Source organism: Ceratotherium simum, chromosome 16 (genome assembly GCF_057802395.1).
Source record: "Ceratotherium simum simum isolate JZ-2026a chromosome 16, ASM5780239v1, whole genome shotgun sequence".
NCBI lineage: Eukaryota > Metazoa > Chordata > Mammalia > Perissodactyla > Rhinocerotidae > Ceratotherium > Ceratotherium simum.
In genome coordinates, this window is record NC_141915.1 from 28,261,660 (window position 1) to 28,284,723 (window position 23,064).

Here is a 23,064-nt window from a genome sequence, read left to right on the forward strand (position 1 = left end):
GATTGGCTCTGACGTCATGCGACTAACACTATATAATCGAACCTAGGGTGGGCCAATTTGCTTTGTTCAAAACACGTTACTAAAGACAGCTGGAAAAAATCTTCATACATCAAGGCATCAGGAAACTTAGTGAGTCAGCACCTTATTAGAATATATTACTGATCAAACTATAAAAATATTGTTAAAGGGACTAAATGGACTATGGATATATTTAATCCAATAGTATACATTTATTAAAAAGGGCAGAAAATGCTGGCATAAGACAATACAGCCAAGTGAAACCACAGTATTTTTCAATGCCCACTTCTTTGATTAGCTAAAGACAAGACTCTCCCTTAGCACAAAGTCTCTTATCTCAGCAATCAATCACAATTGTGTTTGTGCCTACAAACACCACATAAGTAAAGGAGTAATAGGTTTGCTTTGAGCCTACTAATTTCAACCAGCAGTTCTTACATTTGATCAGAAAGGAATACTCATTGGAAACAGACTTTTTTTATACGTATACCCAAGGAGTTGGCTTCCTAATGAATGACTGGTGAACTCATTTACCAGCTTTATCAGATGAAAACCAAAATACATTAAAACTTGTGTTTAGGACAGCATTACTAAGAACTTAGGGTTTCACAATTAGTGCTTGGCTTTACAATTTCCAGATCCTTCCTCCTTGTTTCATCTGAATAGTTAGAATGTAAAGGAAGTATGTATTCAGATGAGGCTATTTTGTAAGTGCTCTATGTACAGTCCTATTTCAGTTATCTTTTCTGTAAAGGAATCTTATATTCTGATAAAGACTTAATAGATGTTGCCACAACAGAGTTAAGTCAACAATTTTAGAGAGACCTGCTGATACTTGGATGTCACCCAATTCAGATATTTTTTTTTTTTTAAGATTTTATTTATTTATTTTTCCCCCAAAGTCCCAGTAGATAGTTGTCTGTCATAGCTGCACATCCTTCCAGTTGCTGTATGTGGGACACGGCCTCAGCATGGCCGGAGGAGCGGCACATCGGTGCGCACCCGGGATCCGAACCCCGGGCCGCTGGCAGCGGAGCCCGCACACTTAACCGCCAAGCCACGGGGCCGGCCCTCAGATATTTTTAAATAAGTGCCTGAAGATTTGGTTAACTTCCCATCCCAAGTATTTCACTCAGCATAATTTCCTTTAAAAGTTCCAAAATGCCCTCTACCTTCACTAGCATCAATCAGTGAAAAAAAAAATGCTGACAGTAGTCACTTCATCGAGCCCTTCCAGGAAACTAGCAAAATGTCAAATAAAAACTGCTGTTGCTGTCTTCTACAGGAAATGAAGAAAAATGCTGAGAAGGCAGCATTCCTTTAGTTCTTCCATCAACAGGATACCAACCATTGTTTTCTGTGTGCTCCATACATTCCAAGCAACAAATAAAAATGCCTTTAACTCTTGCTTACCCCACACTTAAATATATACATTTATTTCTTCTCCCTGTTAGCCTTTGAGGCAATCACTGTCTTTGGAGAATTTTTTTTTTTTTTTTTGTGAGGAAGATCAGCCCTGAGCTAACATCTGCCAATCCTCCTCTTTTTGCTGAGGAAGACTGGCCCTGGGCTAACATCCATTCCCATCGTCCTCCACTTTATACAGGATGCCACCACAGCATGGCCTGACAAGTGGTGCTTCGGTGCGCGCCCGAGATCCGAACCAGTGAACTCCAGGCCACCGCAGCAGAGCACGCGCACTTAACCACTTGCGCCACCAGGCCGGCCCTTCTTTGGAGAATTTTTGACTCTGGTCACCCACTCCCAATTGTTAAGGAACACATTCAGAAAGAACCACAGCTGGCAACAAGAACTGTTAAGACTTAGCTTTGGTCAACTACCAGGAAACTCAAAGAGAATTTTTCCTACTTGTACTGACTGGAAAATTTTAAAACTTTAAATTTGACTCATTCTTAAAAAATAATAATCCAATTAGATGAAGTATTACATATCAATTTTGACCAAGCTGCAGGGGAATATAGGGAAGTTTTTATGCCCCAAATCTTGCAGACAGGTATGACTCTCCAAGGTTATGCCCTTGCCTATATAAATGCATTCAGCTGGCACAAAACGACTGAGTGCTACCAAAGCTATGACTGATTATAGGCGTGTGTATTGGGGGGATGGGCGAGGCAGAATTTATCCCAACATTCTTTTCAAAGAACCAGAAATAAGGCTTACTTTGAGGGCTCAAGATTATAATAAATACTTAGTGCTGCCTTAACATAAAGACTTTCTTTTTTTGTGTGTGAGGAAGATCAGCCCTGAGCTAACATCCATGCTAATCCTCCTCTTTTTTTTGCTCAGGAAGACGGGCTCTGAGCTAACGTCTATTGCCAATCCTCCTCCTTTTTTTTCCCCAAAGCCCCAGTAGATACTTGTATGTCATAGTTGCACATCCTTCTAGTTGCTGTATGTGGGATGCGGCCTCAGCATGGCCGGAGAAGCGGTGCGTAGGTGCGCGCCCGGGATCCGAACCCGGGCCGCCAGTAGCGGAGCACGCGCACTTAACCGCTAAGCCATGGGGCCGGCCCAACATAAAGACTTTCAAAAGATGACTTGAACATCCCTGGGCAGACACCAAGGGCTTTGTTTCCTGGAATGAATAACTAAAACATCTGGTCAGTCGCCTTACTATTAAAACTGTAAAGGGCCCAAAGAAACTTCATTCTATGACACAACTTCACGAAATGTATTTTTACGTGGGAGCCCAGTGACTCAGCTCAACCCCATCACTGCTGCACATTTTCCTGAATTTTTCTACTCTATACAGACAGATATGCTAGCAAATTAGACAGGCTGTATCGCTCATTTTTTCAGTTGGATCAATCATTTAAAGCATAATCAGCATCCAGGTGCTAAAGACCAGAACCATTTTATTTTACATTTCAGTCGCTGCAATATTTCCTCATGAAGCTAAATGCCAAAAATTTCAAGTTCAACTGAGTGAATGAAATAACTAACACTCAGCATGAAGACTTACAGGCTTATTTCAAAATCATTTAATATCAATAAAATCAGGGAGTTCAAAACAACATTAAAATGACTAAATGACTACGAGTTAGTTTTCTATTAACACCTATTGAGCATCTATTATTTGGTAACTTAACATCAATATTTTATAACCTGTTATTTAAGTACAAGTCTTGTGTGAAATTGTCTTTGTTTACTGTGTGTTAAACTATAAATTTGTCATTACTACTGAGGTAACAACCTATAGGGAAAAACACGTTAGGCTCAGCAAGTTTCAATGGTCAATTTGTAGCTCATGTCCTCTAAAAACAGGAAAAAAAACCTTTCTATCTCAAAACCCTATAGATACTGCTTCACTGTCTGACACGCAGTGTTTAAAAACTAAGATTGCCTTGATTTTTTGGTCAAGGAGACAATGTGCCCTGGATCCTGCAGATTTTTTTTTTTTTAATTAATGGTACTAAAACTTCCCCAGGCCTGTCTCAAACACCCAACTTTTAATCTTACTAATTCCATATCAGGTAAGTTTTCTTCCACTGTCTGAAAAGAGCTTATTATTTTGGTTTCTGTAATTCTTAGATTTGTAACCTATTCCGTACACCTCCGAGGCCTTGTATTTAATTCTGTGATTTCTCTCTAAACTAAAAATCTTCAACAACAACAAAAAAAAATCAAGTTACTCTTCCACAATGCTGATTTCCACAGGAGCAATTCTGCTCCTAATTGCCTTCAGGATCAACAGTTTCTGTATATGTTCCGTTACTGCAACCCTTTATCTCCACGGGTCTTTCTGCTCATATTATATCAAGTTTTTTTGCACACCACAGATGATAAACAGTTTTCTTCCAGTTCTAGTAGAAAAAACTTTTAAGTATTTCCTCAGGTCTCTTCCTAGTTCTGCAGATTTTCCAATAATCACACATTTAAACAATTACCAAGCAGCTACTATGTGCCAGACACTATGCTAATACACAGAGGAATTCTACAGTAAATGAGACATGGTCTCTTCTACTCAGTACATAACAGGCACACAGCAACTACAACGGTGCCATGACATTACAGGAATGCACGCCTAGCCCAGATATATGTGGGGGTATACGTAGTGTCTCAGAAGAAATGGAAATGCAACTAAAGCAGGACACGATTTAGGGGAGGGCAAGGCTACAAAGCTTGGGAGAGAACCCATAGCACTAAAAATACCATATATGCCCAAAGAGGCTACTCATTTCCCCAAGTGGACTATTCCCCAGACACCAAAAAAACACTTTGGACAAGTGTTGGAGAGAATGTGGAAAAACTGGAACTCTCATATCATTGCTGGTGGGGATGTAAAATCTTGCAGCTGCTGTGAAAAACAGTTGGGTAATCCCTCAAAAAGTTAAAACACAGAATTACATATGACCAAGCAATTCCACTCCCAAGTATATATCCAAAAGAATTAAAAACAGGTATTCAAAGAAAAATTTGTACGTTAATGTTCATAGCAGCACTATGCGTAATAGCCAACAGGTGGAAACAACCCAAATGTCCATCAACTGATGAAATGACAGACAAAATGTAGCACATCCATTCAATGGAGTATTATTCATCCATAAAAGAATAAAGTACTGATACATACTACAACATGGATGATCCTCAAACATTATGTTTAGTGAAAAGTTACACTCAAAAGGTCACATATTGTATGATTCCATTTATGTGAAATATCCAGAATAGGTAAATCCATAGAGACAGAAAGCACATTAGCCACTGCCAGGGGATGGAAGGAGATGATAAGGAGAAACTGCTTAACGAGTATGGGATTTCCTTTTGGGGTGATGAAAATGTTTTCAAACTAGATACAGGTGACGGTTGCACAACATTGTGAATGAACTAAATACCACTAAAGTGTTCACTTTAAAACGGCTAATTTTAAGTTATATGATTTTTATGTCAATTTAAAAAGGCATTTGATCCTGTTAAACTATAAATTCTTAGAGATTAGATATGCTTAATATACAATTCAAATAGTCATTTGAGTTAGTTTATATAGCTATTTAAAATTATAAAATTATTAACTTGGAACTTTTTCTACTTATTTCAGAAACCATTTTATTTAAACTCTTCACATGTATTTTTTTTTACATCGGTGTCTTCATTAGCACTGGAAAGTCATCTCCGTTCCATCAAAGTGCTTTTTTGTTTAATCTATTATGGTGCAATCATGGGAATTTTATAACATGCCTAAAATTTCTATTTGCATAATACGAGAGTTGTCTTTTCACTTGTTTTTGGATTATGATCTCCAGAAACATATCCTTAATGGATTGCTTTTTTGAGGAATATTTAAAATGCGTGTTTATAACATCCAAGAGTTGTAACTTGGATGTTACAAGAAAGGAATCATTTATAAGATGTGTTAAATTTACCTCTTACCAATGCAGGTGATTTCAAGCCTATCGCAGCCTTCACTGAATAGTGAAAACATAAGTAACTGTGAGAGCACTCAATAATATGGAGACTCAGTAAGGTTTTTAATACGTATAAGGAAACTCTTTCCTGAGGAATATTTTACAATAAAAAAAAGAAACCTGCCTTAGATTTGCATAGTTCAATAGGGCAGAATATAGAGTATTGTAGCGAGTGGGGAAAGAGATGGATTTTATAAACCACGTTCTCCCTATAGGTTTTTTTCCTAATTATTTCATCCTCAAATAATGAGATGTAGCTAAAGTCAGCTGTTTCTCAAGCTGAGCATATATGGATAGTCTTTGGCTTCACTCTGTCCACTTTGGTCATTTTTTAGCCCCTTCTCAGATGAGCAGCTGGTTAGAAATAGATGAAAGCAACTCGCAACCCAATTCCTCTTTTTCATCCACTATGATTCCCACAGTTTTAACAGATGGGGGTCATCAAAAACTGCATAGTCAGGACCCCCAGTGCACATCACTATGAGAGTTCTTCCCTTCCCTACTCCAGAAATGGACTGGATGTAGAAAAGAGAAAGAGGAGAGAGCCTGGTCTAACTCCAAGATCTTGGCTTCCATAACTGGGTAGATGGTAGTTTTTTCCTTTAGTATGGCATATACATTCCAACTTAACTGGATAAAGGGAGACTCCCCTCCAGCATCGGGGGTTAAAAACTAATATTTCAGTGTCTGTATGGGCCAAGTATTATGATATAAACACAAACACATACTATAGTCTAACTTTACCATTGCCAGAAAGTATTATTTTAATTTAATAAATGAGGAAGTTGAGAAAAGCTAAAAAGATAGACCTCGGATTAAACATCTGAGACATTTTCCACAATAGCACACGACAGAATTTAAATTTTTTAACGTGATGAAATGGTTTTAATGACTCAGTTCCTATTCTTTCAGAAATAAGCTTTAATTTCTGCTTTACTTCAGAACTTAAAAGTTCTTATTTACCCAATGATTCACAAAAGGAAGTAGTAATATTACTGGCAGTTCTGCCTCCAAAGCACAACCCTACAAGTCTGAAACCATTTTCCCGTCTATGGTTATGCTATTCAAACTGAGCAAGCATGTTCTACTCCCACTTTCATTACCTCCCCCCAATACACAAGGAATAATTGTTGTCCTTGAGTTCTATTCAAGGTTTACATTAGTATAAACACAAAAACATGAACACATAGTAAAATAGAAAGCAGAAGTTTCCTGCTTTCACAAGTGACTTCAGACTGGAATCACTCTCTCGTCACTAAGGAAAAATCTACAGAGAAGTTTGAGAAGTTCAGCCTTATGAGAGGGATACAGATAACCCTGGTTACAAGTTAACCAGATCCCAATCATTCTGCACAATTTTCTACTGGGAACTTGGATAAAGCCCTTTAAAAACATCTAAATAACTGTTTAAGTTATAGAAAATCAAATGTTGGTTCACTGGCCCCTATTTTTCTTATAATATAAAAACTATTGACCTAAAAAACTACTACTAGAGTGAATACATCAAAGAACATCCCAGCAGATACAAACTGTGGTATATTTTGCAGTTGGGATTATAGAGATCATTCACCAAATGAGGCAATGTTTCACACTGAAAGAAATATTAAAGTCTGACCACCCACTCACTAGCTGCGTGACTCTACAAGTTAACTCCTATGAACTTCAGTTTCCCCATCTGCAAAATAAGGCTAACCCTACCTACCTGAAGGGATTCTCTTGCTAATTAAATGAGATCACGAATATAAAATATTTGGCAGAGTTCTTGGCACACAGTAGGTACTCAAATAACTTAAATGGTCAATTAATTTTGATCTTGTAGATTTCAGGACAATTATGATTTGATGCATAGTTATTCCCTCTAAACTAGGACAAAATATCTTTTTTTTTTTTTTAATTTTTATTTATTCCCCCAAAGCCCCAGTAGATAGTTGTACGTCATAGGTGCACCTCCTTCTAGTTGCTGTATGTGGGATGCGGCCTCAGCATGGCCGGAGAAGCGGTGCGTCGGTGCGCGCCCGGGATCCGAACCCAGGCCGCCAGTAGCGGAGCTCGCGCACTTAACCGCTAAGCCACGGGGCCGGCCCAAGGACAAAATATCTTAAATTACGTCTTTTGTAACACAAAAGAAGAGACACAAAATCCAAGTCTGACAGATGGGTTTTGCATAATACATTCAGATCCAAGCATCCAGCCAGCCCTTGGAGTTAAGAGCATTAGCCACAGGCACTAGGCCAAGAGGGGAATAAAAGACACCTAGAGCTGTAAACTTTGTTCCGGCTTATAGTTCGATTTTACGCAGCAGCTTCAGCATGGCATACATGTAAATGAATTTAGAGAAACAACCTCATTCTAACATAAAGGACTAACATATCGGCTATGAACTCATTTCTTATCTGAGTGAGAACATTCACTTCAACACTACCATCTTATAGAAGGACATATATAACAAAGGCCTAACTGGTATTCCACGTGGGTATTTTGTCAGATACAATTTATTAGGTTTCTCAAATATATCTGATGAAGGAACACTAAGTAGAAATGTACCAATGGCACACAATGAGTGCTTAAGGGATATAATAAAAGATTAATTCAAAAATTTCTTTCCTTTGGGCACAGTTTCAGAGTAGGATCAAATTTGTATCACAGGAATATTTGTATTAAATCCTGCACAATATCAAACATTCAATAACATTCATGGTTGCAATTATGTGTGGACAGCCTTTGCCAACCAATCAATGCAAACAAGAATGCAAACTGCCATCAGTCTTGTTCACCACTTTGGCCCTAGTCCAACACAGTGGCTGACACCAAGTAAGTACTCAAATTTTAGGTGAGTACCAAATATTTATAAGCCATAAAAATCTAGCTCTGCAAATAAAATATTGTGGCATTGGTTGAGAGACACCTGAATAAAACGTACTAGACAAAAATTATATAGCTAACAATTAATGTTCCTAAAGTGCTACACCAAGTACTTTCACATACATGATCTCAGACATTCACAGTAACTTGAGGCAGTACACCTATTTTACAGAGAAAAAGAAGCAAGAAGGTAGTCCCTTTTTTTTTTTTTTTTTGGTGAGGAAGATAAGCCCTGAGCTAACATCCAATGCCAGTCCTCCTCTTTTTGCTGAGGAAGATTGGCCCTGGGCTAACATCCATGCCCATCTTCCTCTACTTTATATGGGATGCCGCCACAGCATGGCTTGACAAGCAGCGCATGGCATGGCTTGACAAGCAATGCATCGGTGCGCACCCAGGATCCAAACATGTGAACCCTGGGCTGCTGAAGCAGAGTGCGTGCACTTAACCACTGCGCCACTTGCCTGGCCCAGAAGGTAGTCTTAACCTGCGTTCTTCAATACTGTAGCCACATTTCACAAGTCACATGTGGTAGTGAGCACTTGAAATGTCAGGACAAATTTTTAAATTTAAATTAATTAAATAGTAACTGATAATCATAATCAATTCAATTATGGAAAACTTAAGTATGTTTGGAATAACCTACGTATGCAAAATCTGCTTTTCCAACTGTAAATTTAGCTTTAAAAATAGATCAAATACTTCCAATGAAAACAGGGTCTGAACTCAGATGTGCTCTAAGTATAAAATACACAACAGATTTTGAAAATTCAGTACCAAAAAAAGGGAATGTAAAATATCTCATTTGAAAATTTTATACGGATTATATGTTGGAATTATAACATTTTGGGTATATTGAGTTAAAACATTAAAATTAATCTCACCTGTTTTTTACTTTTAATATGGCCACTGGAAAATGTAAAATTACATATACGGCTCATACTATTTTTCTGTTCGACAGCACTGATCTCAACAACCCCCAAACCTCCAATCTGTCTACTATACCACATCATTAATCACATTTTAAACCAGTAGGGAAGTCACTTCTTGAGGCAAAGTTCAACAGAAAAAAGCACACTAGGATACGCTATAACTTCTCCTCTTAATACCAATCATACTATTTCTTTGAAATATTTTGTGTCAGAAGACCGAGGTTCAAATCCCATTCTGACATGGTGTTCCCTTGGGCACTACTTTGAGTTTCACTTTCTTCAACTGTTTAAGAAGCAGGTCTGGGGAGATCAAGTGAAGACCTGAAAGCACCCAGCCACATTCACAGATCATACAGGCTCTCACAAGTCTGCTGCTCCCTCCATTCACTAGTCACTGTTCATCATCACTACTTCCCCAAAGAAAGAGTATTCAACTAACACTGTCAAATAACGAATGTTTTAATTTTAGCTAACAAAACATTCTAAACATATATATATGGATGGTCAGATAAAATTTCACTCTTAAAAGCACATCAGTATGGCCTATAATTGTCCAGTCCAATGTGTAGCAAATGGCCTCATGTGGCTATTGACATTTAATTAAAAAGAAAAGTAAAAACTAAGTTCCTCAATCACACTTGCCATATTTCAGGTGCTCTACATCACTATGTAGCTAGCACAAATTTTCATCATGGAAGAAAATTCTATTGGACTGTAACTCTCAAAAAGCAAAAACCACGGGCTAGCTGGGTGGCGCAGTGCTTAAGTATGTGCATTCTGCTTCAGTAGCCTGGGGTTCGGAGGTTCGGATCCCAGGCACAGACCTACACACCACTGCTCAGGCCATGCTGTGGCAGCATCCCACATACAAAATAGAAGATGGGCACAGATGTTAGCTCAGGGCCAATCTTCCTTAGCAAAAAGAGGAAGATTGGCAACAGATGTTAGCTCAGGGCCAATCTTCCTCACTAAAAAAACAAAACAAAACAAATACCACATCAGTAACAGTGACATAAAAAACATCTTGTTAAATGTAATTCAAACATCATAGGTTAAGGTTCCGGAGATCATGTATTTCACTGCACACTAAAATGAACACACATGCACATAGTTCCATGTCTTAAATTATTTCCTAAACAGAGTGAAAGCACATTCACTAGAATTAGCCACACCCTTTTAAACCAAGTAAATTAGCCATTAGGAAAATTCTGAAAAACATGATACATCTTCAGCTTGGAAGCTATTCCCAGGGTAAACTGCAGCATGATTCCGGGCAATATGCCTCTTCCAGGCAGTACAGTTAAGCATATAGCATATGCCAGTAATACTTAGCATTGCTTTCTCTTTGCAAACCAAAATAACCATAGCAAGAACCCCTATCATTCAACTCGCAACATATTCCATGCCTGCCTTTATGGATCAAAGGGAAAAAAACAGGGTGGGGAGATTTTTAATCACAGACCCAAAAAACCTGGGAATATAGTGGAATGTGTCAATTGGCATAAGGATTCTTAATGTGCCAAGAATTAAGAATTGTGGGCAACAATTTATATGTAACTTAGGTTTTTTTTTTCAGAATCTGAAACTCTAGTAATGTCTTGCTCAAATAGGCACTCATCTGTCGACTGCTCTCAGCCTAAACATGCTTTAAAAAATAAATCTTTCATAACTTAAAATACTAACATTCATGTGATGTAGTTCTGAGCTTTGATGACTGAACCTTCAGTTGGCCAAAGTAGTTACATGGTATAAAAATAAATTCATTTACAGTTCACATTTTGAAGCTTTCACAAGCTAACCTGACACTCAAGTTCCTAAATTCTTGTTCCCAATTTTTATCCTAAGTGTTTCAGCAAGTTTTACGCTGCTTAGCAAACTGGCAGAGGCTCCGAGGTCAAAGACCTAAGGGGCCAATTAAAATAATCTTCATTAATTTTTAAAAAGGAAAAGGATAGGGGCCAGCCCGGGGTTCGCAGGTTCAGATCATGGGTGTCGACCTACACCACTCATCAAGCCATGCTGTGGTGGCATCCCACATACGAAAATGGAGGAAAATGGTCACAGACGTTAGCTCAGGGCCACTCTTGCTCAAGCAAAAAGAGGAAGATTGGCAAAAGGTGTTAGCTCAGGGCCAATCTTCCTCACCAAAAAAAAAAAGGGGGAAAGGATAAAAATGAGAAGTCAAGAGATATATTACCCTGGAAGAGGTTGGTGATTGGGGCTCTTTGTGCAATTAATCATTATCGGCTGGAGTATACAGTCACAACAGGAAGCTTAAATTTAGGCACTGCATAATACTCCAAAAAATAGTCTACTAAATTCTTCAAGTATACTTGCAAAGCTGCTTTATACTCACATCTTCAAATTATTTGAGAAGGAAATGGCTTTACTCAAGTATTTGCAGAAACTTCGAACCACTTAGAAATCAGACCCGTATTAAATCTGCCTTCAATTAGTGACAAGATTGGATTCCAATCTTTGAGATTATTTCACAATTCTTGTCTTCTCTTTAATAGGAATGCAAAGCTATTGCTCAAAACACCACTAGTCAAGAAATAAGATCTACTAGTGGGCTATCCTCCTGCCGTGTAGACAGCAAATGTACCTACTTCTCTTGTGTATGATTTTACAAACATTTGTCTGTAGAAAGATATTTCAGATGCACTTTGGTGTGAGGACAAGCCTCACATCCCAGAACATTTTCCTAACCCTCCACATTGATCTACGCCCTACTTTAACAGAAGTAACCACAGCAATTAAAACTTGATTGAGCATAAACAATAACTTCTGTGTCCATTCTGTCACTTAACGTTTTTTAACCTTTTGTAAGTGTTCCATTACTTCAGATGAGTTATCTAACAACTATAGATAACTGAAGAAAATGCATTCCTCAATTCATTTTTTGAGTAAGTATTTATTATTCAGTACATTTCAAAACTTAAAAGAAAAGAATTTCTTGCTGATGCAAGCCAAGATGGTAATACCTGTAAAGAAATATGAAATGTTACTGATAGCCTGAATATTAAACCTTTTTATTAACAAAAATCCCTTATGTATGTTATACCAATGGGAGAAAGTAAAATAGCTTTCAATGGTCAAGCGTCCGATAGGTCACTAACATTAGTTGGCATCATGTCAAACCACAGCATCTTCTATCATGATGAAATTAGCCCTTCAGAAGATTGAGCTGAGGCAGGCCTCTTTAAAGGGTATTTGAAAAAAAAGCAAATTAATAAGAATAAAATATTTCAGCCAAAATAAAACCAGGATTGGCGAACCAGGAAATCAAAAGCCCAGAAGAGGCTTAATTCAGTCAAGCTCCCCAACGATCACCTGCCTGGGCCCACCATGGGCCTGCTGCCAGATAAGACAGTATGCTGCCTACAGGATAATGCACCACCATGGGGAAGAACTCTAGAACCTACTAAAAGGAAGCCAATTACAGACCAAGTAACCTCGCATACCTCAGAGCAGGTGTGCTCTATCCTGAGAGCTCTGTTCAATTCCAAGCAATCCTGAGGCAGGTACTCAAGCCAAGCCCACCTGCCACACTACACCAGACCTCAAGATAACCTCCGGATAACCCAGTTCTACCTTCTAGAACCAAAGAGGGGATAAGACCGCAGAATACCCAGAGAATTCAAGAAAAGAAAAAAGGCGAGTTCCCCTAGGGACCTTGAACCCATGCACTCTGAGATTGTCACCGCCCTGAGAAATACGTTCCCCCATTCTATCCTCCTTCTGTTCCTTTACTGACCTTCTGTTCCTACTGCCTCAGGGAAGGCAAGAGACGAGCCACTGCCGTTCCCCCCAGCCCCCAGGGAAGGTGCCTTTCTCAGTTGAGAGCCGCAGAGGGAAGAAGAAAAAATGTTGCTCCTCCCCAACCAACCCGCCCCACAACTCCTGAGTACAGACACTATGTGGGGGAAAGGGAAAAGAAGAGCAATGGGAAGTGACAGCCTAGGGGATGAGAATCCTGGCTCGGGAAGAAACGCGGGAGATCTACCCCCCTCCCCCAACCTATCCAAATGAATGAACTGAATAAAACAGGGAGGGGGAGGTTAGTACGCGCAGTTCTTGCCATCCAGGAAGCGAAGACAGACAGGCCCTCGCACCCAGGCCTGGCTTCGCTGCCCTTTGCACCCGACTCTCGTCCTTTCCATCCAAGCCCCACATCATTTAACCCTTTGAGCTTTCCAAGATAGCGCCCCCATCCTCCATCTACCCCAGGCACCGACCTCCCACCCACTCCGATCCTGTTCTTTTTGCTTGGGCCCAGACTCCAGCTTGTTCCTTCCTACCACCCTCTCCACAGCCCTCCGCGGCCCGGGCCCAGCCGCACCTGGAGATGCTCCTGAAAACGAATTGGCAGAATCTGGGCCATGGCGCTGTCGGGGGGTATGGTCTCCTCCTGTCACTGGGGCTGCGGGGCAGTGGCTGCCCAGGCTCTCCAAGGGAGAGGAGGAGGGGGGGCTGGGCTCAGCAGGATACTCTCCGGGGACGCAGGAAACTGGCAGGCAGACGAAAGAGCTCGGGTCGGGGGCGGAGGCTCCAGGAGCCAGGAGAGCCGCAATGGCGGAACCCGGCGTAGCGCAGACTCCGGAAACGGCTGAGCCCTGCGGAGGGATCCCGGCGACGGAACTCCGCCCAAGCCACCTCACCCCCTCCGCTTTATGTACCCTTCCACGGAGCGCCTCCGTGCTGCGGGGCGCAGGAATTGGGGGCGCAGTGCGCCGAGGGCCTCGCTCACTTCTGCGACACGGGGGTAAATAGAGGAATCTAAGGGACTACTTTTTTGGACTCATTACTTTCCCCAGCCTCCTGCTTTTCCCTCCCCCACCTTTTTTTGCATTTTGCCACATCATGCGACTAGGGGCCACCGACGTCATTTCCGTGGGCGCTTTAGGTTCCACCCACCTACTTCCGGCTGCACGTGACGCTGGTCGGCAAGGGTTGGCTGTTCGCTGCCAGAAGGCCGAGCGAGTTCTAGGGGAATGAGGTGTCTCCTGGGAATGTGGTGGCTGTTGGGCCGCCTTGAGGAATAGCGGTGTTGCTCCCTTCCCCTGTGGGCCCTGCCTATTTAAACTGAGTCCCTTACGAAGAGGACGTGGCGTGGGCAGATGGGCCCAGCCTCCCGCCCTCTCCGTGACTCAGGGAAACGGCCTCCCTGCAGAGCGCTGTCTTGGCAGCCGGCTGCAGCACTTTTACCCCACCTAGTTTCATACAGTGGGTGGTTTCTTACATCCCAGGGAGGGGGGGAATGAAATGCGATTTAAAATCCTCGCTGCACTTATGCACGCCCTTCTGACGGTTGGAGAAGCTGACACTTGGATTCTAACTAGAACTAGCAGTCTCTTCGGATGTTAAATAATTGGCTCAAAGGACAGTGAGGGCCATTTATGAGGTATCTCAAGCTGGCCTAGTGATGGTTTTTCTTAACGTTTTTGCGGACATTTTGGCGGACGTGTATATCGGTCTAGCTTAGTAATAAATGCGGTGTTAAAGAATTTGAGTATCATACATACGCTAAAGAATTAGACCAAAATTGTAGCAGGAAGATTTTTTAGCTACATCAAATAATTAAGAGTCTCAAAGATTTAGATAATTACGTTAAGGGTGGTTTGTAAAACCTTAAGGTTCTTCCTCGTGTGGCTAATGTCCACTCTTGGAGAAAGGGATTAACTATTAGCGGTGTATTTCGGTGGGACCACTTCGACATTGCCTGTAAATTAGCAGTGTTTGGGAATGTAAGCGCTTCAAAGCTGCAGCATCGTGTCTTCTAACAGCATTAAGGTATCTTCAGTATTCATTATCAATTAATAACTGTAGTATTTTATTGCTAAAGAATAAGATGTAATATTTCATAATAGCACAAATACAATAAAGGATAAAAGAATTTAGTTCTGTGCCTCTCATCTTTATGAGATGTGATTATTTTTCCAGAAAGATCTTGAGAAAAAACAAGTACACAATTATTTTTAGTGCCCTTTTCAGTTAAACATGAAACGCTATTATGTATACAGTAATTTTGTGCCATGCAGTTTTGCTCAGTTTGCTTAATCATTTAAATTGCATTTAATGTTTTTCCCAAAATACATCTCACATACTGAGGATGAGAGAAGAATCTTTGGCAGGTAAGAGAGCAGAGTGTTCTGCAAAGAAAAGCCTTGCCACCATGTCATAAGAGTGAATATTTATGCTTGGCAAAATTTCATTGTTTTGTTAAGCCAGACACTTGAAGATGTTCTGTATTCTGCAACATTTGAAATGATCTTTCTAATACCAGTTTAATAGCTGCTTTCAACCCTTTTTGGAAGTAGACAAATTCTAAATTAAAAATCTAAAGAAGTTATTGTTTTATTAAAGTAAAAGCAGTAACTTAATCAAGTTACATTTCCAATCTCAGAATCTGGGATACAAGAGCTATATCATGAATGTGCCACCAAAATTTTCTTTATTAATAACTGTCTTGAATTTTCATACAGACCTGTAATTTTAAGTACATTTAGAATCCATAAAGCAATTGATTTTAGCTTGGATATTTGGTATGGAATGTCTAACCAAAAGTGCACTGAGGTTCTGTTCAAGTGACTGCTGTGTCATCACACAGAAATCTAATGCATTGTTTTCAGAAATCATTTGAGAATAGATTACAATATACCAGCTCATTTTGAACACTGTATCCTTCAAATTAATAAATCCAAAGTTTTTCAAGAGAAAAAAATGGTCCAGATGATAAACACTAAAAAAAACCCAAACCTATGCCTTTTAACAATAATTTTGCCTGAGGTAATAAGAGCTTTTTATAGTAGTTTGCTGTTCTTGCAAATGGTGTGGAGGCAGGAGAAAAGGTTGTCAATCCTTGGTTTAGAAGCCCCAAAGGCTGAGTCACTGTTAACAGTTACCTGAGCAGTAATTGAATGGCTTTGTTATCAGGCACTACCTTAAGTTAGAGAAGATAGATAACCTAATAAACCAGAAAACAAATGCTGGGTTTTTTCTAACTATGACAAAGTCTTTTAATAAGGCTACTGCTATAAATGTATCATCATCCCGGCTTTTGGGTTCAGAAAATGTTTTAGTAAGGCAGCCATATTAATAAAAAACTGGTCTCGTTCTTTTAATTGGAAGTTATTTCTATCAGAATGTTCAATAGAAGGTCCTTGCTGTGAGTCACAGGAAGTGCCATTAGCAAAAACTGCATTGCTTGTCTATTTTGAGGAGTGCCAGTTTCCCAAAACCTATATAAGAAACCTTTACTATGCCCCTAATTTTATATTTTATGACAGGAACTACGATATTTATATATATATATATACATATTAGCTCCAATGAGAATGACACCTGAGAAAAACTTTTCATTGCATGATTCCTCTGTAGCTGTTAATCTTCAAGCAGCCCCTGAATTAAGGCCCCTGCCTTTTAACTTGACCTTTTAAAAAGAGCGTGAGCTAGCTGCATTGCAAAAGCCACAAAGTAAAGGCATTTCTCAAACACTGAGATTAATTTTAAAGGAGAACTTTAAACCTAATCCACAGTACCAAATATTTAAAATTCAGATTTTAATGAAACCAAGAGGGATATACTTTAGCATTACCCAAGTAAGATAAGTGGTTTTGCCATTTATACAGCAGCTCTGAAACATTTCAGCCCCCTCGGGCCACTCATATGAATCCTAGCAGGATTAGATAAAGAGCAGAATATCAAATACCAGTAAATGGCTCAGGTATCAGTCAACATACAGTGCCCACTTTATTTTGTACAAGGCACTGATTATAGGCAAAGCTCAACCAAAAAAACCACAAAGCATGAAAAAATTTTTCATGGCCTTTTATTTTAGTATGAAATGGACCTGCACCTAATATCATTCACTGCTCAGGTTGTCCTAAACCTAATTTCATAGACAGGTTTTATAATGTGTCATGGATAGCAGTAAGATCTATAGTGACTCTTTATTCTGGGTCAGGATTGAGCATGTTCCAATGAATAGCCAAGACTGGCCCTGTGGGAATAAAATCTGCAATCTAGTAATATTATATGGGCCCCTCCCATATTTTCTAAAGGTTAAATCAGATCCAAGCAGAGGAATGAAGTGGCTCATAACATTACCTTAAAAAGTCATCTGAGGAAAGTTGGTTCAAATATAGTGATTCACAGAGCATTATGGACAGAAAAACCCTGCCGATCAATAGGGAATCAGATGCCACATCACAACATCCCTTTCAAAAGTCACAAAAAGCTTGAGAGGCTCTATAAAATGAAGGGGGGCAATGAGGGTCAAGGTGTGGGAATGATTGTTATGGGCTATTTTTTTCCTCCTTTCTAAATATGTAGAGCTGTCTCTCTTCATCTAGAGTTATTACTGTCTCCAATTCAAAGCAAAGTATGACCCACAAACATGTTATGTTCTCTCAGCAATTAAAAAATTTTTTTTAATTTTATTTTTTCCCCCAAAGCCCCAGTAGATAGTTGTATGTCATAGATGCACATCCTTCTAGTTGCTGTACGTGGGATGCGGCCTCAGCATGGCCGGAGAAGCAGTGGGTTGGTGTGCGCCCAGGATCTGAACCTGGGCCGCCAGCAGCGGAGTGTGCGCACTTAACTGCTAAGCCACGGGGCCGGCCCACAGCAACTGTAAAAATCTGTCACACTCCAGGGATAGTTCTATCAGTAGCAATGCACATATGCAGCCTTGTTATGGTAGTAAACTCTTCCTCAGAACAGAATGGGTAAGGACTGAGATTTGGTAAACAAAGTTTTGGTTAACTCAGTAATAAAGTTTCAAGGAAGTATAAGCTAATTTACTCAGTCAACACTTTTCAGTATGAAAAATACTTATACTCAGTGTTAAAATCTTTTGAAAAAGCTTTTAAAAAAATTATATGGGGAAAGTAATTCTCAATCTTAAAAGCCTCAGATTCATTACTGTGAAGTTTTTTGTATAGTCCTGCAAATTACCTGAATATGTACCAAATTTAGGACACAGTAGAAATTACTTTTTTTTAAATGCCTTACCTTAACGTGTCATGATTGATAAAAGAGTATTATGTAAAACTAACCAAAAACCTGGTTATTTCCTTTTCCTGGTTGTTCATATTACAAATAACTGTGAGTTTAATGTTGAACAGTATACAACTACTATTCATTCTGTAATACTCCAGTAATGAAAAATATGTAGCATTCATATGAGCCTACCTCATATTTATTGATTTAATTTATTTCTGAGCCAGCCCTGATAGCACCAACAGGCAAAAAAAGATCTCTTTAGGTTAGGTCTACCAACCACTCAAACATAAAGCTTTCCATGGGGTGAAAATAAAAACTACCTAATAAAGACAGCCCTTTACTGTCTCTATATTTTCAGACTATCTAGCTAAGCCATCAGATCAGATGTGGAGATGAGATTATACTCATTACTGAGGAGGGCTTAAAAATTTCATTTCTTGAACAGGGAACTAAATGGAGTAGCAGACTGGCACACAATGGCAGTCTATAAGTGCCCCAAACTATAAAAGGAATACCCCAGTCCAAGCCAACTTGCAAATTTTTCTTTCTGCAAGAATGAGTGGCACTCAAATTATTCTTCATTTGACCTACTTAATGTTAACCCAAGTTACAGACTGGAAGATGCAAGACCCTTCAAAAAAGCCCTTCTCGAGGTGACACTGATGATAATCTTTCCAATTTTTAACTCTGATTCCTGTCCCAAACCACACAAATTCTGTATCCTTTTTTGTTCTAGTCCAAGTCCTACTCTTCCTTAAAAACTCAGCTTATAAATCTATTTACCCTACTTCTTAAGCTATTCTAGCCTTTATTGACTGTACCACTTACTTAATTTGAAGCCTAGGCTAACTTAATGTTGTTAATAATCACACCTGGAGTTAGCACAGTGATCACTTATAAATACCTACTATATATAGAAAGCACCCAACTGGGTGCTAGGCTATATTTTGGGTTAACTCATCTCATTTCCTATGTTTTAGCTCAGCACCAAGTAATATTAGGTTAAGAAACATGTAGATTTTATCTGGACAATTACAGGTGGTCTCCAACTTACGATGGTTTGATGTATGATTTTTCGACTATACCATGGTGCAAAAGCAATATGCATTCAGTACAAACCGTACTTCAAATTTTGAATTTTGATCTTTTCCTGGGCTAGTGACATGTGGTATGAATACTCTCTTGTGATGCTGGGCAGCGGCAGCGAGCTGCAACTTCTAGTCAGCCGAATGATCACAAAGGTAAACAACCGATAACACTTACAGCCATTCTGTACGCATACGACCATTTTGTTTCTCACTTTTGGTACAGTATTTAATAAACTACATGAGATATTCAACACTTTATTATAAAATAGGCTTTGCATTAGATGATTTTGCCCAACTGTAGGCTAATGTAAGTGTTCTGAATACGTTTAAGGTAGGCTCAGCTAAGATGTTCAGTAGATTAGATGTATTAAATGCATTTTGACTTACAATATTTTCAATTTACAATGGGTTTATTAGGACGTAACCCCATCATAAGTTTAGGAAGATCTGTAATGTGATTCTTTGAAAAATCTTCAATAGCTTCATAAAAGTTTTGTATTACTCATATTTTAAGGTTAAAGGAACTGCTAACGATACAGATTACTTTGAAAATCTTTGGGAGAATAAAGATTACAATTTAAATTGATTAATTCCTGACATTATGCTCAATCCCATCAGCTCTGCTATAAAGAAAAGGAAAAACCAGAAAAATCTCAGTATTTCATGAAATTAAGATCTTTTCTTTCAAATGAAATAAATTAGAATGGGAATGTGAAAAGTATCTTTCCTGGATTAAAGTATGAGTGGTAAAAAAATGAAATCAAAGGGCTGGTCCGGTGGTGAAGTGGTTAGGTTCGCACACTCCACTTCAGCAGCCCGGGGTTCGCAGTTTTGGATCCTGGGCGTGGACCTACACACAGCTCATCAAACCATGCTGTGGTGGCGTCCCATATACAAAATGGAGGAATATGGGCACAGATGTTAGCTCATGGCCAATCTTCTTCACATACACAAAAAAATGAAATGAAAAGAATAATATTTTCTGACATGAAAATTATATCAAATTCAAATTTCATTGTCCATAAATAAAGTTTTATTGGAACACAGCCATATCCATTTCTTTATGTATTGTCTATGGCTCCTTTTATATTACAACAGCAGAGTAGTTGCAACAGAGACTGTATGGCCTGAAAGCCTAAAATATTTACTACCTGGCCTTATCAAATTCAAATCAGTTAATTTTATTTCCTGTAGATAATTTGAACATATGGAAAAAGAGTTGAATATCTAAATATTGGTACAGTATTTAATAAAGTACATGAGATATTCAATAATTTATTATAAATATTTAGAAAAAATTATATATTTTATATATAATTTATAATATAATTATAATATAATAAGGCACTTTTTTTGGTCTATAATTAGAAGAATATTTTTAAGGGACTACAAGGCACTTTACTACATTGCTGTTAGGAATGTAAACTGGTTCATCTGTTCTGCAAAGCAGTTTAGAAGTAGATATCAGGAGTCTCAAAAGTCACTTTCAGTGCTGTACAGAATTCAACCATAAGAACATATCACAATTTATTCAACCATTTCCCTATTGATAGCTATATATATTGTTTTCATTTTTTTACTATTAAAAACACTGGAGTATATTGGAGTATATAACACATTTGTGAATGCTGTATTTAACATTTTATTAACATAAATCATCAACTGATGCTAAATCTATGGGAGTCAAATTTATATAATCTCAAAGAGATCCTAGGATATTAATCTAAAGGTGGGCTTGCTGAGTCACAGGTTGTGCACATCTTCAACTTTACTAGATATTGCCAAAATGTACTCTAAAATAAGAGTAATTTATTCTATGCCAACACTTTTCAGGCATATTAATTGTTGCCAATCTGATGGAAAAGAATGGCATTTCACTATTATTTTCAACTGCATTTCCAAATTACTAGTAAAATTCAGTATCTTATTTATTGACCATTTGTGTTTCCTCTTTTATGAAATGACTGACCACGTCCTTTGCCCATTTTTCTATGATAACATTTGTCTTCATTTGTTTCTTTTTGTTTCATTTAGTAATTTGAAGGTGAATCCTCATTTTTTTAAGAACAAACTTCTCCATAACCACCACATTTCCTCCAAGGCTCCTTCCACCTTGTTAACTAAATCCAACATTCCTCTCATACTACTTCTCACACAGCTCTCTCAATGGAAATCAATTCTTCTTCTTCTTTTTTTTTTTGTGAGGAAGATCGGCCCTGAGCTAACATCTATCAATCCTCCTCTTTTTGCTGAGGAAGACTGGCCCTGGGCTAGCATCCGTGCCCATCTTCCTCTACTTTATATGGGACGCTGCCACACATGGCTTGACAAGCGGTGTGTCAGTGTGCGCCCAGGATCCGAACCTGCAAACCCCGGGCTGCCACAGCAGAGCGTGCGCACTTAACCACTTGCGCCACCTGGCCGGCCCAGAAACCATTTCTTCTTATCGACACCATTATCACAATTACCTTAAAGCTGTAATGATGTCATTCCCTTCCAATAAATTTGTATACAGTACAAAATAAGTCCAAATTCCATAGTTTTGCTTTCAAAGCCTTCCATAATGTGTCCTCCACCAACATTTTCAGCCTATTACTCTTCTATATATACTCTGTGCACTAAATAAACTGGACTGTTTGCCCCCCTTCTCAAATACTCCCTTGAGTTTCTAATTCTCTGTTTCGATGTATGCTATTCCTAGCACCCATCTGTTTATTGGAAATTCTTCTTCAAAGAAAGCTCTTCCTTAAAATATAATGCCAACAAATAAATATACGAAAGAATTAGAAAAAAATCATTTTGCAACTATAACAATAAAACTGATTCACGCAAGAATCATCAGTTGATGATAAATCCAGAAGGTGATAATTTATGAGGAACAGGCTATTTCACATAATCTCCAAGTATGCCTCCCCCAAATTACTTATTAATTATGAGTAACTAGATTGAAGAAATCAAAAAAATACCCTAACCAAGCAATCAAAATTAATATCACCAATAAGCGGCAAATAACATGTACCTCCAGATTTGATGCTTTAGGATCAAAAGGAATTTGTATAATCCTTTGTATCACTTATGCAGTATTCCAGTCAAAAATGCATAACCACGAGGAAACATTAGAGAAACCCAAATTGAGGACATTCTATAAAATAACTAGCCAGTATTATTCAAAAATGTAAAAAATGTTATTCAAAAATGTTAAATGTGAAAGACAGACTGAGGATCTTTTCCATGTATTAAATATAATACATGATTCTTGAATGGATCCTGAACTGGTAAAAATGATATAAAGAATATTATTGAGACAACTGATAAAATTTTAGTATGGACTATAGATTTAGAATGTGTGCTTAACAAATAATTACTGAAATAAAAGAGCTTTAATTCCAAGAATCCACATACACCCCCATGACATCTAGGGAAACACACTGATACATATACCTGAGAAGAGAAACTAACAGGACTAATGTCTGGAACAGTGTCTAGAGTACTGAAGATTAAAATGAGCAAATTAACAATGCTGGAAACGTTCAGAGAAACCATCACCACTCACCTTACTTTAAGAACAAACACATGGGTCCTCATGTGATTTTTCAATAAAGCCTTCAAGTTTCTAATATTGAACAGAAAACTGTTTAGATGCCAAAGGAAATAACTGCAAACGAGTTAGTTGCTTATAAAATAAAATTTAGATTCTTAATTTTTATAAAAAATATCTAAAAACACACATTATAC

At 38.5% G+C, this 23,064-nt stretch overlaps 1 protein-coding gene across 2 annotated transcripts in view; it reads right to left on the reverse strand.

Moving 5' to 3' along the window:
- The window catches only part of CLTC (clathrin heavy chain), a 66,088-nt gene extending 52,223 nt beyond the window's left edge, over nucleotides 1–13,865 (reverse strand). Inside the window, exon 1 of one of the 2 annotated variants that reach the window (XM_014790901.2) lies at nucleotides 13,578–13,865. In XM_014790901.2, the coding sequence (XP_014646387.1) occupies nucleotides 13,578–13,619 (42 nt within the window). In that variant the 5' untranslated portion in view covers nucleotides 13,620–13,865. The remainder of the gene's footprint in view (nucleotides 1–13,577) is intronic. The other variant, XM_004434794.3, reaches the window with a different exon arrangement.
- Nucleotides 13,866–23,064: the final 9,199 nt, after the last annotated feature.